The sequence below is a fragment of the Fulmarus glacialis genome, unplaced genomic scaffold (genome assembly GCF_000690835.1).
Source record: "Fulmarus glacialis isolate BGI_N327 unplaced genomic scaffold, ASM69083v1 scaffold9788, whole genome shotgun sequence".
Taxonomy (NCBI): domain Eukaryota; kingdom Metazoa; phylum Chordata; class Aves; order Procellariiformes; family Procellariidae; genus Fulmarus; species Fulmarus glacialis.
In genome coordinates this window covers 1-15,171 of record NW_009231408.1, presented here as the reverse complement: position 1 = coordinate 15,171, position 15,171 = coordinate 1, and the positions used below count along the sequence as shown (strand labels likewise).

At 40.0% G+C, this 15,171-nt stretch overlaps 1 protein-coding gene across 1 annotated transcript in view; it reads left to right on the top strand.

The window, feature by feature from the left end:
• LOC104081718 (E3 ubiquitin-protein ligase RFWD2-like) overlaps window positions 1–15,164 on the top strand; it is a gene marked incomplete at its 3' end in the record, with an annotated part of 37,898 nt that extends 22,734 nt beyond the window's left edge. Inside the window, exons 9-12 of the mRNA XM_009584564.1 lie at window positions 4,619–4,676; window positions 8,295–8,409; window positions 11,997–12,132; window positions 15,002–15,164. Coding sequence (XP_009582859.1) covers window positions 4,619–4,676; window positions 8,295–8,409; window positions 11,997–12,132; window positions 15,002–15,164 — 472 coding nt within the window. The remainder of the gene's footprint in view (window positions 1–4,618; window positions 4,677–8,294; window positions 8,410–11,996; window positions 12,133–15,001) is intronic.
• Window positions 15,165–15,171: the final 7 nt, after the last annotated feature.

The following is a 15,171-nucleotide window of genomic DNA, read 5'->3' as shown; positions in this document are numbered from 1 at the left end:
CTCTTGATTCTGTTTATCTGCTGTCTGTTTTGATGTAATGAAATGCCTTTCTAATAGTATATTTTCAATGTGGATTTTTGTCTGGAATATTGCGTAGTCTGGTGTCTTGATGATAAAATTGCAGATGCTTCTTGTGTCCAAGTTGCATGTGCCAAGGTTTGAAGTGCTCTACTTCTTTATAGCAGTGGTTTTTGGTTGTAAGAAAGCTGTGATTTCACAGGGCCAAGTTAAGTTATTTAATGATCATCTCTATTACCTCTCCCCAGTGTATTCTCCTAATAGTAGAGTTCTCTAAACTGTTGACTTCAGTTATAAAATTGTACTGGTACCTTTTCTGCAATTAGCAGCTCTAAACCTAATAGCCGAGAAGTAAGTAAGAAAAAAATGATCAGATTTCCTCCCCTGCAGAGATTTAGATCCAGTGCTCTGGTAAGGACCCTAACAATATTAGCTGGGAATTCTTACCAGGATGCTATTTCTGGACACAGAGACCAGAACCTCTCGTATTTCTACGAAGCTCTGGTTGGCCCTGGGGAAAAGGACAAGAATATGGCCAAGATGGATGGGAACAGTGTTACTCTGCCCTTCGCTGCTTGCCTAATTTTTGGGTGCAAGTGTGGTTTTGATGTGGGTTATTGCTGTTTTGCCAAGCAGCAGTTTTGTGAAGCTGATGAGATTCTTGTCAGGTTCTACTGGTTTTTGTTATTGGCTGTTAAATAGATTGCTTGTTGTTTGCTTCATGGTACTGCTGCTTGGGGAAAACTTGAGCACTAGTTGGGCTGAATTTGTTATATATTGAATGCCTTCAGGCCTAGAAACCTTTCTTTTTTTTAACGGAAGACTGTACTTACGAGAGGAAATGTATCTCTATTACTTGGCCAAACTAACAAACAAGCTCCCAAAGAACTTTTTTATCTGTTGAAAGCTGGAATAACATTTTAAGCCCCGGAGTTCTGGTGAAAGAGTTGGGGAAAAATTTTCTGCTGTGTGAGGCCTACGCTGGTTTCAGTCTACTGAGAATTTATTATTATTCCTTTATGCCTGTTTATTTCATGTCCTAGGGTCAATCATTCTCAGTTCTTGCTGATGTAAGATAGTGCCAAAATATTTTAGTGACTTTGGATTGAAGTGCTTCACCTGAGGTCTGCTGGGAGGTGGCGGTGGGTTAGACTTTGGCGGGTGCAGAGACCACGGACTCTTTTTCTTGGTTGATCTTCTTGTGCTTGTCTGGTTCTATCTTGGACGTGTCTTCAGCTTTTAGGTTTTCCCTCTGGTACAACATGCCAGGGATGTAATATAATAGGATGTTTACGAGTTTTCTAGAGTATGTGGAGTTGCCTTTTTCTCTTGGCTTGAAGACCCCTTTTCTGTTTCTCAATGACATTCCTGTATTAAGAGGTAGTCTTGAGTGGTCGAAGAGAAAATAGTATGTGAAGGAGGTGTCTGAACTGGCATTGGTTGTTGCTGGACTCTTGTAACTTCTGTCCCTGCCCTATCCTTACAGTTTAGTGTAATTCAAGTAATTGAATTGATTTGAATTACCAGAACTCAGATTCCAGAAAATCTTGAAATTCATTTTCTTTTCAACATTAAATGTAAATTTTGGAGAGTATCTCAAGAACTGTAACTTTGATTCCTCTTTGGAAAGAATGCTGCAGAACAGCTGATAGGAGCTTTAAAATATGCTGATTTTTTTCAGCTCTATGTAACTGAAATATTTAATCTCCAAAGTGTATTTTAGAGATGCTGTGAACCAGTGAACCATTTTAGAGATGCTGTGAACAAATATAGTTTGAGATGGCTTCACTTCCATGTTAAAATGTTATTAAACTTGCGGAGACTTTTTAACTTATCAGGGAATTAAAATGGTATATTTAAATAGGAATATAACTTGTTAATGTGCTTAACACCCTGCTAATGAAATATAATTGTATAAAATGTTACTAATGTGTCTTATAAATAGTACAAGGTTATCATAGACCCATGCTGAGATGAAGAAAATCTCTTTAGCCTTTGAATTTAAAGTTCAAGAAAATAGATTTCTTTAGAATTCGGTTTCATCTGGTCTCTGGTGACTTGCCCTTATTCATCTACTTCTTCTATATCACAGGCTTGCTTCATTAATTCTCTGTTTCTTTTCATTGTTTGTAGCTTTTTCCCCCCACACTCTTAACATCTTCAAAATTGAAATTCCTATGCCTCCCCCCATCTTCCTCCATAAGTTCTTTAGCAGAAAATCAAGTACGGCTATCGCGTTCAATACGTTGTTGGCTTCAAGAAACACGTGTTTTCTCTTATGCTTGTACAGGGTATGATGAAATATTAAATTGGGTAATAGCACAGCACTTGTTTACAGCATTGCAGATTGCTGGGCTTGTATACTAATAGAGAACAAGAGGGGGAGAATAAGGGAAAAGAACAAATAGTTCTGTGTAAGGTTTTTCTGAACAGGCGCGCGTGCTATTTTTGCTACCAGTAAATGGTGCAAACAGGAGATACAAATAAGCAACTTCTCTGTGACTACATATTCAGGCAGTAATAGCAAATAACAAACTATCACTCTAAAAGGAGTTTCTGGGGAAAGATTCTGATCTAAAAATTAGTTGCCTGGTAACTCTGATTCAGTTATTGAAATCCTGATCTCCTTCCCCTCCATTTGTCCTAATTACCCCCTCCCACCCCCATAAGGGTATATCAAATGGGATTTATAGTCTGCAGGTTGCTGTGTTTTTGTTGTTGTTGTTCCAGGTTTTTAAATATGTCATGTTAGTCTAGCTGAATTTCCTAATTGAACCTAATGTTACAGCTTTTAAAAAGAATTCGAAGGGAACTTTTGTAATATTCTGATTATTTTCTTCCTGTTTTTACAAGGAAAAACATTCAAGCATATGCCAGTTAACTCAGTTACAGGCACCACACCGAAATTACTTTGAATTTGTATTCTGGTTAGGGAGATGACGTCTGCACTCTTGAAGGCTTTACATCACCAGACAACCTGCAGCAAAACGAGACCAGACACTATAATTCTGTGTGTTTTGCTGTTAATTGCCGCTATACCTGTCTCAGAGCGGAGTACTTTTTCATCACTTTCCAGCCAAGCATCTTATTCATGCTGTTCCTGGCAGGATCTGCTGTATGTGTTTCATTATTTCATGTGGCCACATTCTAATTTAAAGTTCATTGTCCCCGACCATGCCTGAAACAGCTCGGTTGTTTTCTCCCCTGCAATAGCTCGCAGCAAATAATGATTTTTATCCCTCAGATTTTCTTGGTTTGCAGCTTTTGTCTTGCTTGTAACAGAAGCCCAATCAATCTCATCTTACAAGTTAACCACTAATGAGAGTTTAAAATCATCTCTCATCTTCTGTTTCTACTTCCCTCCACCTCCAGGGGAACTTTAAAACATTCAGAGAAATATTTAAGCGCTAGTACCACTGTTTCATCCTTCTAGACTTACAGGTACCCTGACTGGCATTTCAGCCGAACCACTTGTTTTATGACCAAGAATGTCAAGTTTATGCATCAATTCTGACAGCTGTTATGTAAACATCAATAGGTACAATCATCTTTTACAAAACCAGGACCTATAGCCATGTTCTGGCAGCTTTTTGAAGAAACCTTCAGCTTTCCCAAGCAATGCTTAAATCTAAGGTTGCCTCGTAAGTAAGACTAAGAATAATGAACCCAGATAGTTTCTTTTCTGTCCAAGCCAAATGACATAGCAGAAGCAAGTGAATTACAAAGATTTTTAGAAACAAATCATGGTGATGTTTGTAATGGATTCTCCGTAATTAATAAAATGGTGTTCTTTACTTGTCCTAAATACTTGTCTAAATACTTGTTCTAAAAGTATTTTAAATTTTTGAGTGATAAGAGTGCTTTAATCTGGCTCTGGTGTTCTATTGTGGGAGCTAAATATTTTGCCCATATGTGCAAGAATACTGAACCACCTGTTTTCTGCTTGTATCAGTAGATCCTTTTGCAGTTTTGAAAGTTAGATCTCTTGAGTTTGCATATGTATGCTATGTTTTGAAAACAGTGATTTAAGGTATGTTGTGTCATTATAGGTACTATGTAGCTATATATGGTGTAGCATTTTCTAATAATAGTAATCCTGTCTGTCAGTATTTTTTTAGTTTATTTCTTTATTTCATTACTTGTGTCTGTTCTCTGTGTCTTCAGAGACGTCTGGGATACTACGGTCTGTCTTAAGCTGATTTCTCTAGCTTTTCTCTTCTGTTTCAAGTGCCACAGCTTTAAACTTTTTTTTTTTTTGAAAAGAACTGAAAACCAATGGTAGCATGTTATTTTCAGAATGTCTTATCCTGCATATTTCATACAAAAGATAGGCTTTTGCATTCTAATTAGAAATTATTAGATTGCTTTACACATACTTGTGTGTGACAGCATTCTGCTCTAGGAGATCCCTGTATTTTAAAAAAAAAAAAAATCCCTCCCAAACCCTCAAACAAAAAATAACCTTGTGTTCCCTGTCTGTAAAATGAAATTTAAAGGCAAGTACGCTGCAGGATGTAATGGGGGGAGGAGCAAACAGGTTAAACATTATAAAGAATGGTTGTACAGTGATTTAAGCAGACTATTTCTTTTGGTTTTGCAGTAGTATTATTGACTCCACGGAGTATAGCCAGCCTCCAGGCTTCAGTGGCAGTTCTCAGGTAAGGTAATACGTGTCTGTATACAGGGGGGACGGGAGAGTGAATGTGGAGGGCTGGCAGAGATACGGCACAACTCCATCCATCTCCAGGGTACCAGTCAACCTGAGTCTTATAAATGCTTTTAACTGGTTGTGTGGGCAAACTGGAGTCAAGACTACAGCCGTAGGAATGACTGTGCATGACTGTGAGTGTCCATGCTGATGCCATCGAAGAAATCTGGTATAATATATTTAGACATCTGACTTTATTCCCAAAGCTGACTCTTCCAGGGAAGAGGGGATATTTTTTGCTCTTCTTCCAAGTGGGCAGCATTTGGGAAGGGAGGTAAATCCCTGACTCTTCGCGTTGACTTAAATAGCTTTGGATCGAGCTTGACTTTCAAAACAAGAAACACTCATTCTCTGAACATACTGCCATTTTGTAGTTTGCCCTCGTTGGGGGCCTTACAGAACTGTATTACAAGCTCACATAGGGGGTAAAAAGTTGCCTATACAGTGAAGCCATTTGTCAGGCAGCCTCCAAACTGATCCACGGGGCCTCCCGAATGCCAAACAGCACTGCTGTAGTCTTGCAGCTCGGAGTGATTCAGCTGGACTGGGAAGATAACACTGGTAACCAGCTCACAGCTTCAAAAAGGTTAAAGAGTTTTGATTTAGGCAGACGGACCGTTGGTTATGTGCCAGCTTGGGCCTTTGGTGCTCTCTGGTGGTGGTGGACCATCCATGGCACACAGCAGTATCAAACTGGTAAATTAACAGAAGTGCTGTTGGATCTTATTTGATGGTGTAACTGATATAAAGAAAAAACACCTGAATTTTGGGCTGATGTGCATGTATGTGTGCATGCAGATTTTTGGGTTTGTAGCTGTATAACTAATTGGTAATTAGAAGTTTCCCTCTTAATCTGTGGAAAGATGATTGTGGTTCTTGCTACTGTGGTCTGGGAGACTTTTGCTTGAACATAGAATTGTAGCTCTACCTGACTTCAGAGGGCAAGTGAAATGTAGGTGGAGATCTTATGTTCAGGACTGATATAGTACAGTGTGTTTGTTCTGCACTGACGCTGCTTGTCTTGGTACTTTTCTTTCTATTTCAAAACCAAAATTAATAGCATAGCTGTAACGCTGGTACGTGCACAAAACAAACAACCTAGACTTTCTAGTCATTCTGTATGACAGCCTTATTTGTGTGAGAATAACCTTTTTTGTCCTCACATGCAATTTTTTGTCCTCAGAGTGCAAGATCTGTACTCTCTAGTACAAATTTTCAAATTCAACTTTAATATATGTTTGGATGGGGAGTTGAAAGAGAACTCTTGAAGTTAAACACTTCATTTAAAGGTAGTCTAATTTCAGCAAGACTTTACCATAAAAGTAGTTTTAAGAATATAAATTCAATTGTGCTTTTTTCTAATTGTCAGTCATGGCAAAAATCATAGATGGGCACTGCTGGCAGTAAGAAGCTGTGCTAGGATGGACAGCATAGCTTGCTTTCTCTATATAATTACTTTTGTGCATTGCTCACAAACATGTTCTTAGGGAAGAATTTATATATTGCAAAGTTACAGGACAGTTCTCTTCCAGAAGCTGAGCTTCAGAAGTAAATAGTGGACAAGTCACATAAGCCCGGGGAATTCTGCAGGTACTATTTAGTGGCAGTACCTTTCTTTTCTGCTAGAACTAAGGAGCTTGTATGTGGCTATGAAGCTTTTCCACAGTTGTTAGAGGACTCTTCAGAGCACCTAATGGAGTTCAGACAGTAAAATCACTCCTGATAACAGAGCAATCCTAACTAATGTCCTCAACTAGGACAACCATAGTAGTTTTAGCAGCTGAGTAAAAATTGCCTGGGTATGTTTTCTCTCTTTTCTCCTATTTTTTTTTTTTCCTCCTGTTTCCCAGCATTGCTTAACAAGTAGCCAGGGAGCAGGCTTCCTAGAAACTCAATAAATGTTTTGGTAAAACATGAGCAGTTTAAAATGCTTAGCTAGGGAGGATCTGATACAGATGAGTTAATGCAGATTGATTTCCCAGCACAGCTGGGTCACCATGTGCCAGCCTGAGACCTGCTCCAGGGGGATCTTCCTCTGTAGACCCAGCAGGTGTATCGCACAGCAGGCAAATACTTAGCATGATTGATTCCACCTTGGTGTGGACTGGGCTCATCTGGCAGACCAGACTTGGGCTTGGGTTGTATTGCTCATCGTGTCACATGAGGCTCATCTTAACTTGAGACTGAAGTGATTGTTCTTTGATGCTTGAAGTTGTCTTGAGCCCTAATCGCTCCTGATGTGCTGAGAGAGGCTGGAGCCCTTGCAGGCTCCAAATTAATAGGTGTGCAAAATTGACAGGAAGGTGCTATAAAAGTGTTCCATTAAGTATTTCTTAAAGCTGTGAAGTTTTAGAAAATTGTGGTTAAAAGGTGTTGAGGTAGGAGTACTTCCCAGTGTTTTAGCTGTGTGTTGAGACTGGAGTTTGTTTTGAGATGAAACAAGCTGCATAGACCATAGGTGCTGTCAACATACAAGTAGGAGTCACAATATCAATGTATAGCCAGGGGCCTCGCATCTGGAGGTTTCATTGCTTGGGGCTTGCTTTTCCCCTAAAATAGTAGAATTACTGTTCATACAGGTATAAACAGAATTTGGGTGGGCTCTGAATTTAGTTTGTTCTTGTTGGCTTGCTTGATGGCTGTAATGGGGCAGGCAGCCCGTTCTCCTGCGTGGATTGAGGGGGAGCTGTACACGGAGTGTGTTTTGTTAGTGCCATTGAGTGGCATTACAGACCTTGTATGTGGTCAGGGATGTTGCTCATTAGGGAGCTTGGTGGTTCTCAAATCTTTTTAAATTTCCCCATTAGCTTTGAGTATGTGATATGTGAAACTTCTTAAATATAAACTAAAGCAAGGTGCTTTTCATGCCTCTTGTGTAGTAGAGGAATTGGTTCCTTTTCCTTACTAGTGATTAAAATGAGAAGTGCTGTATTTTTGTTTTGCTTCAGGAGGAGAGCTTGCCTATGTAGGTTCAATCCTTTGCTTCTACCTCTCACTATTACTGCTTGGGTAGGTTGGGAAATGGCTTTAATGATGAGTTTCATGGACTTCTTTTCAATTAACCTTTGAACTTCATGGTGTCTTCTGTTTCTATCCTTATTTGCTTAGCTTTACAGAGAGTTACTGAGTTGCTTCAAAAGAAATAATTCAGTAACTATTTAAAATAAACACCTCCTCTTTTTAATGAGCTGTCTGCCAGGGATCTAGGAAGTGTTTGTTGTACAAACGGCTATCTTTGGCCTCTGCCATCTATCTGTATAAATGCAAGATGTGACTCCCCAAGGGTTGCTGCTGTCTGTCCTGTGTGTGAGGTTGGAATCGGTAAATTTGCAAAGGTTCAGGAAACAAGAATTGTCTAAAAGCAGCTTTTCTTGCTTGTCAAGTTAAAGGGTGCAACATAGGACCCTGAGAATAACTGTTGACGGTGACAAGATCTTCATTTATTGTCATTTTACACTTCTAACCCTTCACATATAATGTATAAGTTGTTTATAATTTGTTAAAATCTATTGAAATGAAACCCAGACCTGGCTTTACCTTTCTGAAGTGTTCTCTCTTCTCCATTCAGACCAAAAAGCAGCCGTGGTATAACAGCACGCTAGCTTCACGACGCAAGCGGCTCACAGCTCATTTTGAGGACCTAGAGCAGTGCTATTTTTCCACCAGGATGACACGTGTCTCGGGTGAGTTCTTGCGTGGTGTTCAGCTTCTGACATCAATTACCTCCTACAGTGCCTACTCCTCAGAAAAGACTTGTTTTTGAGAGAGTAGCTTTCACTTCTTCTCTGCATGGGAATGTTGCGATACATATTTGTGTATTACTGAAATTGTCTTGTTTTGCTTTTCTTGACCAATCTTTGAGGTTGCTGAATGTAGACAATTTAATCCTGTCACTTTGGAGGGGCACATGTATTGCTTTGTAATCCTGTACTGTGAAGGGCATAACCCACAATAAACAGTTTCACTGATGCTTGTTCTGAAGATGCAAATGTTTGAAAGCAGTGGTTGCGTTGTCTTTCTACTAGATATGGCATAAACATGGTAGTTGAAAACATAGCTATTGAAATACTACAGAAGTATAAACATAAATTGATAAATTCTCCTGTATTTAGTATGCAGTAGGATGCTTGGACGTTATCCTTTATGTTGTCTAGATTGAGTCTTGGTTAACAAATGGCTTGGAGTGTAGAAGCTGAGTGTGCAGCAGTGTTGTTGTCCCATGGGGCACACCTTAGATTTAAGGCTTGTTTTGTAGAATTAGAAGGTGTTTTCGCAATTGCCTAGATTGCCTCATTCATAATTGAGTAACAGTGTGACAGCAGCTAGAGTAATTGTTACCTAGTGGATGGATGGTTCTTAATTACATGACAAGATTCTCTTAAGAAACGGATGGTCAAATGAGTATGTCTTGAGGGTGAGGAGGCTTGCTCTGTGGCCCCTCTGGGGAAGAAGCCAGCTTCTGGGAAAAAAGTTTCAGGCAATGGGCTGTGGCAGGCAAGAGATTTGCAGCACCAAGCTGTGAGCTGCAGCTCATATGAAGAGTGACAGACCGCAGCAAGGAGCAGAGAGCAGCCAGCCCTCAGGGATGGGAGAAGCCTCCTAGGGACAAGAAGGAACCAGGCAGAGGTTGCTGCAGCAGAATATCTTTACTTGTAGCCTTGAAAGGCAAGGACCAACCTCCCAGGACACAGACATCAGGAAGAGAGCTGGGGTAGAAACCCTCACCTTTTTTTCCTCCATGAATTTAGTTTAAGTTTTATTAATTTTAAAATAAATAAATAAAAATGAGGCTTGGGTTTTTTTTTTATTTAAAAAAAAAAATTGCCTTTATGTTTAAAGGCTTCAATGTGTTTTAGGGGAGCTCACTCTTAGATATGTCTACATCTTCTACCTACTTCAGAGCAGTGACTGACTCAAGTCTCATCATGCGCAGCAAAATAATTTTAACAAGGAATGCAGCACGTTTAGGGGGTGCTTCAGTAGCTGGAAGATCGGAGAAGCCGGTCGTATGTGACCAGCCAGTTTCCTGTGAAGTAGTAGCAAGGGCTTTGCAGAATACTGTACTTCACAGATCACACTGAAATGTTTTCGTGTGGTGCTAACTTGGTGATGCATAACTGTGTTTATGTTAAAATAATACTTATTAACCAAGGATAACAAATGGGGCTCTTCCCAGCATTCCCTTCTAGAAGACATCTTTCTTCATAATTGGAACTATAAATATGAATGCGGTGAAACTACTTTTTGTATTCGTATTGTGTCAGCCACACCAAGAGCGGAGGATTTGCAAGTACAGGTTTTTTCCTAAATAAGGGATAACCTGTGATACTTGATTAATTTTTCTTCTCTTAAGTCACTCCTACTTTTTGACACATTTTAAATAGGATTTAATGTGGATTTAAAGCTTTTTGCAAGAGGTGCCTATGACTGTTCTGGTAGGGAGTGGAGACATAATATAACTGTAATTACGAAATGGCCTTGCACTTTGATGGGGAAAATGTCTTGAGAAATAACATTCGGTTTTCCAGGCACAGATACAGAATAAATTATAGGAGGACTGTGTGCTTGATCTCTAAATGAGGGAAATGGAAGCGTAGCAGCTATTTGTTCCTATCAAAGTGTTGAAGGAGGAAACAATCTTTGGAAAAAACGCTCACTGATGTTTACATGCTTCTTCTCGAGCTGTTCCCTGTAGTGGTCAGGTGCTGATGATTTTAATTTGGAGCAGTACTTCATTCATTTTGCCCCTTTTGATCCATCTGACATGGGTAATGTATATGCCAGTACTCTTAAACATGCTAATTACTAGCCTTCACTGTTCCTTTATATGAGCAAACATTAAATAGCATATAACGGACACTTCAAAATGCCTTACAAGTGTAGAGCAAGATAATAATTTCCGATGGCAAGGAATTACTAGAGTGCAGAAAGTGATTATTCTCTCTGTGTTTTCCCACAAGAAATCACAGCTGTGTTTTGCTTTTATAGATCAACCTTTTCATTTTTTCACCCCAGTATTTCCAAAGCTTTCTAATAAGCGGAGCTTTGTCATTTCCTTATGCTGCTGATAGGGAAACCAATAAGGGTAACTTAACTAGTGGGTGGAATTTGATCTCAGCTGCGTGAGTGAGTTGTGTGTATGGCTTCTCTGCTGCTGCAGTGGATGCTGTGGTTTAACAGGAGGCAAGGTGTGCAGCAGTGTGACTTGCAAACTGGACTACCTATAAACGGAGGCGCTTTGTGTTAGCGCTGTGAGAACAGCCATAGCTGTAGTTCCCTTACGTTGCACTGGTGCAGAAAGACAAAGCGAATGTGGGAGTGTTAAGAGGAGGAAAGGGAGAATTGCTGCAAATTCCGGGGGTTGTTACAAAGCCTGAAGGCTCTACATAATGTTTGACTGCAGATGCGTGATCGTGTTAGGAAGGCTGGCTTGTCCATGCAACATCACCATAAGTTAGGAATTTTTCCTTATTTAGGAAATACTAAATTTTAAAATGGTTTACATAAAATTCTGTTCATACCGAGAAAAACTGGAACTTCTGAGGAATCGGGGAATGACTTTCAGTTATCTACAGCACAATTTAGTTTTAACTTTTGTAGTAAACTGTTCCATTTCCCACAGAATATTTATCATCATTATTCGAGCTGGCTCAATTTCACCTTGTCTGCTGAAGGTCATAATTTTCACAAAACTTATAGTACAGGGAGTCTTCTGGTTTCATGCTTGTCTTCCTTCTCCAGCCCTGAAACAACTCTCCCTCAGGTCTGTTGCTTTTGGAGTAATAAGACAAATACCTTTTACTAAAAGTATTTTCAATGTAATTGACACCAAATGTAGGCATATTGTAACTGAAATACAAGCAAAGGAATATACTTTCACCTCCATAGAAAACTAGACATGTTCTTCGCAGTGCATTTTGATATGCTTTAAGGTTTTCTGTTAATAATCTATATGGCCCATGGGCTCTGAATTTGAATAAAATAAATGAGCTTATCTACCAGGAAAGCTGTATTTGTGATCTCTAGGCAGATTGTCAGCACGGTAGGTTCACCCAGTGGAAAGACTTAATTTGTGCTCTGAAAAATCATCCTGCCTTCAGGGAATGCTAGAGGGGAGAGAGAACCTGTTCTTGACCAAGAATCCTCCCCAAATAATAAGCAGAGGTAGTGTCATGTGAAGACATTAATCTTGATTTTTTTTGTTTGCTGTTGAGTTTATTTATCTTCTTACTCTGTTTCTGTCCTCCCCAATGCTGCTGCCTCTCCCTAGATGACAGCAGAACCACAAGCCAGCTGGATGAGTTTCAGGAGTGTCTATCTAAGTTCACGCGTTACAATTCTGTCAGACCCCTGGCAACGCTGTCTTACGCTAGTGACCTCTACAACGGCTCCAGCATAGTATCCAGGTAAGACACACTGCGGCTCTGATAGTGCATCTCATGCTGATACAGGCTGCTGAGGCTGGGTTAATAACCCGTATTAAACAAGCTATGGTCTGTATATGTATAACACACTGCAGTGGCTTCCCAAAAATAGTTCTGTGAATGTGTGATTATCATTGATCTGCAAAGGCACTCAGGTACCACAGTAGTACCTTTATTCCCATTGGTGTCGGTCAAGACCGAACGCAGAACCTTTGAGGTGCCAGTGAGTATCTGGAGCTGTTGTGATAAAGCACAAAGCCTGTTGTAGGCTCAGTCCTCTTCATGTTAGTATAGTTGCATTGTAAGCAATGCAGTTCTAGCATTTTAAGAAACATCCATCTTGCTTGGTGTTGGTAGCTTTAAGAATTTGTGGTGGTTTTAAATATTGTTATTGGATCCAGTCATAATGGCAAATATTAAATAGCTGAGTTGTTTTTAACTGCGATTGCTTGAACTCTTGAGCATTAGAAGCTCTGTTTACGGTGCTAAACACCAGTGAGGGGGTGGCTGTGGTAAAGCCAACTCAACAGCTCTGTTCTTGCCAACGACAGCTCTGTATCCCCTGCCGTGTGGGGTGGTCATGTCCTGTGCACCGCTGCTGAAGCTCATCTGAGCCTCCCACGGACCAGTTTGGACACTTAAGCTGGTGAAATGCTATTGACTGTCTTTCAACAGAAATAGTTTTTTCTAGTTTAGCTCCATGAACCAGCTCCCTTAGGGATCAGGCCTTAAGAGAGCACATAGGACAGGGAGAGGCTGGGTCATGCCAGCAGCCCTGACCTTAAACTGGTTTCAGCAGCTGTGGAAGCATACCCTGGGGGATTTAATTAGTCTGTGGTAGCTTGCTTGGAGCTGGTGGTGGTGGAAAAAATGATGCAACATGTTAATTGGGAAATCTTTTCTGCATGGTATATACGCAGGACCCATTAGCTTCTTACAGGCACATTTCACAAATTTGAATGTATTTGTTCACAGCAACCTTTTGAAGGAGGAAAGTATTATCATCTCTATTTTATACATGGGGAGCAGGAGATTCAAAGTGGCCATACCTGCGGTCTTGAAAGAAACATGACAATGACTTAATGAATTGAACTTGGATTTTCTGAGTCTTGATCTAATGCCTTACGAAGGGGCCATTCGGACAGTGACAGAAGAGCTTGAATGTTTGTTGAAAGACCCCAAGAAATTTGCACTATGCGAAGGAATGGAGGCATGTTTAGCATAGAATACTTCTCTTTTTTTTTTTTTTTTAAAGCAGCATTGATTCCTTAACTACTGCAATAGGTGGCAGGAATGTATAATGTCCGACTTAGCCACAGAGGTCAGAACACAATAATCACTGATCTGACGTATATTTAACCTGCACTGATTGGGTTCACACTAGCTGCAATGAAATGCAGATGGGACTCTCACTGCAACGTAGACAAACTTCCTCAGCTACCAACTTCAGTACGGATTGGATTTTGCTCCTTTGCCCTTTCTTCTCCTTGACATTCTGCAAGAGCAGCATTTTTGTGGTATTTGGTTAGAAAATGCTGGAAGGGCAGTAAATCTCGCTCCTGTTTTGAAGGCATTATAATTCTTGGGTGAAATATATGTTTGAAAAGAATGTGTGTTGCTGTTCTTAAAATGAAGATACCGTGGGGCCTCCCTCCAAGCCAGTGCTAGAATTGGTAGTTAAATGCGTTTAACTGAAAAATAACTTGGCTTCCAACTCAATGTTCTGCCCTGCTCATGCTTTTTATTTATCAAAGCATTTTAAGAAATTTTTAGGGGGTTTAGTATGTGGGCTGAGTAAGACTGTTCACATCTGAGCATGTCCTTAAGTGCTTTGGTTAAAGCAGGCTGCTGAATGTGCTGCTGCTGTAACTCTTGTTAGCTTCTGGCTATCCAAACGGTTCCTTTAAAGTTTGAATTTGTTAACTAAGAGTTTACATGTAATATGTGTTGGCCAACACGCTTCTGTTGTTCACCATTGTTCTTCATCCAAATTAATAGATTCAAGTTCAGAGAGAGTCTGTGAAGCTAAATGAGGTGTGTGTCTCGGTGATGGCAGCTTAAGATAATAAAGCAGCTTTTAGGTACCCACGGATGGGTCAAATTAATTATTGGGGTGCTTTAAAAAGCTTTTTAACCGAGTGAAATGCTGTGAGAAGTTTTATTATCTGGCAAACTGCACTGACTTCTGAAGGTTTTCCTGGGGCATGCTGTAGGAAACGCTGATGAAATAATGACGAAAAGAAGTCTTGCTGCTTAGCTGTTGCTGTTGAGACAAATGCATTTAAATATGAAGCAAATATAAGGTTAATGAGTAAGGAATCCTCATAAATTTTTTAAATAGTATTTTAGAGGGATATTTTAAGTATATTTAATAAAAAAGTAGAATTGACCAGAAGTTAAACTTCCTGGTACTTAATTTAGTTTGCTTTTTAAAAAAATAAACTGCTGTTAGAGACAGACAGAATATAAGGGTGTTTGGTTTGCATTGCTTTAACCCAACATGAAGTTCACACGCTGGACTCCGAAAGCTCTGCTGGCTTAAATAAAGAGGTTTTTCAGATGTATTAGCTTTATGTTTGCAAAGGAAGAAGATGGAAGTATGTTCCTTATCTACAAAACCTTGATGTTTGTTTAGAAGGGAAATAAAACCAGGTTTATGGTAACAGGATGAAAATTGTAGTTAAAGACTGTATATAAATAGGCTGAAAAAAACTGAAACTGAGCAGCAGTAGTATTCTCCTGAGCACCTTGCCACAAGCATATTTATGAACGCCTGGACTTCTTGAGGACTAATAAAAGACCGTAAACAACACTAGGTTGTATTACTATAAAAATTCTGGTGCAACGTTAGGAAAGCTGTTAGTGGCTTTTCGGGAGGAAGGGGCAAGCCAATGCCCTGCTCTCCAGTTCCAGGTTTCCCCAGCCTGGCAGCGAGCTTGCCCGAGGGACCCGTGCTGAGCCTTGCGGGGCTGGCGGCTCTGCGGCGGCTGTGCAGCATCCGCACGGTGGCAGCCGTCGGTT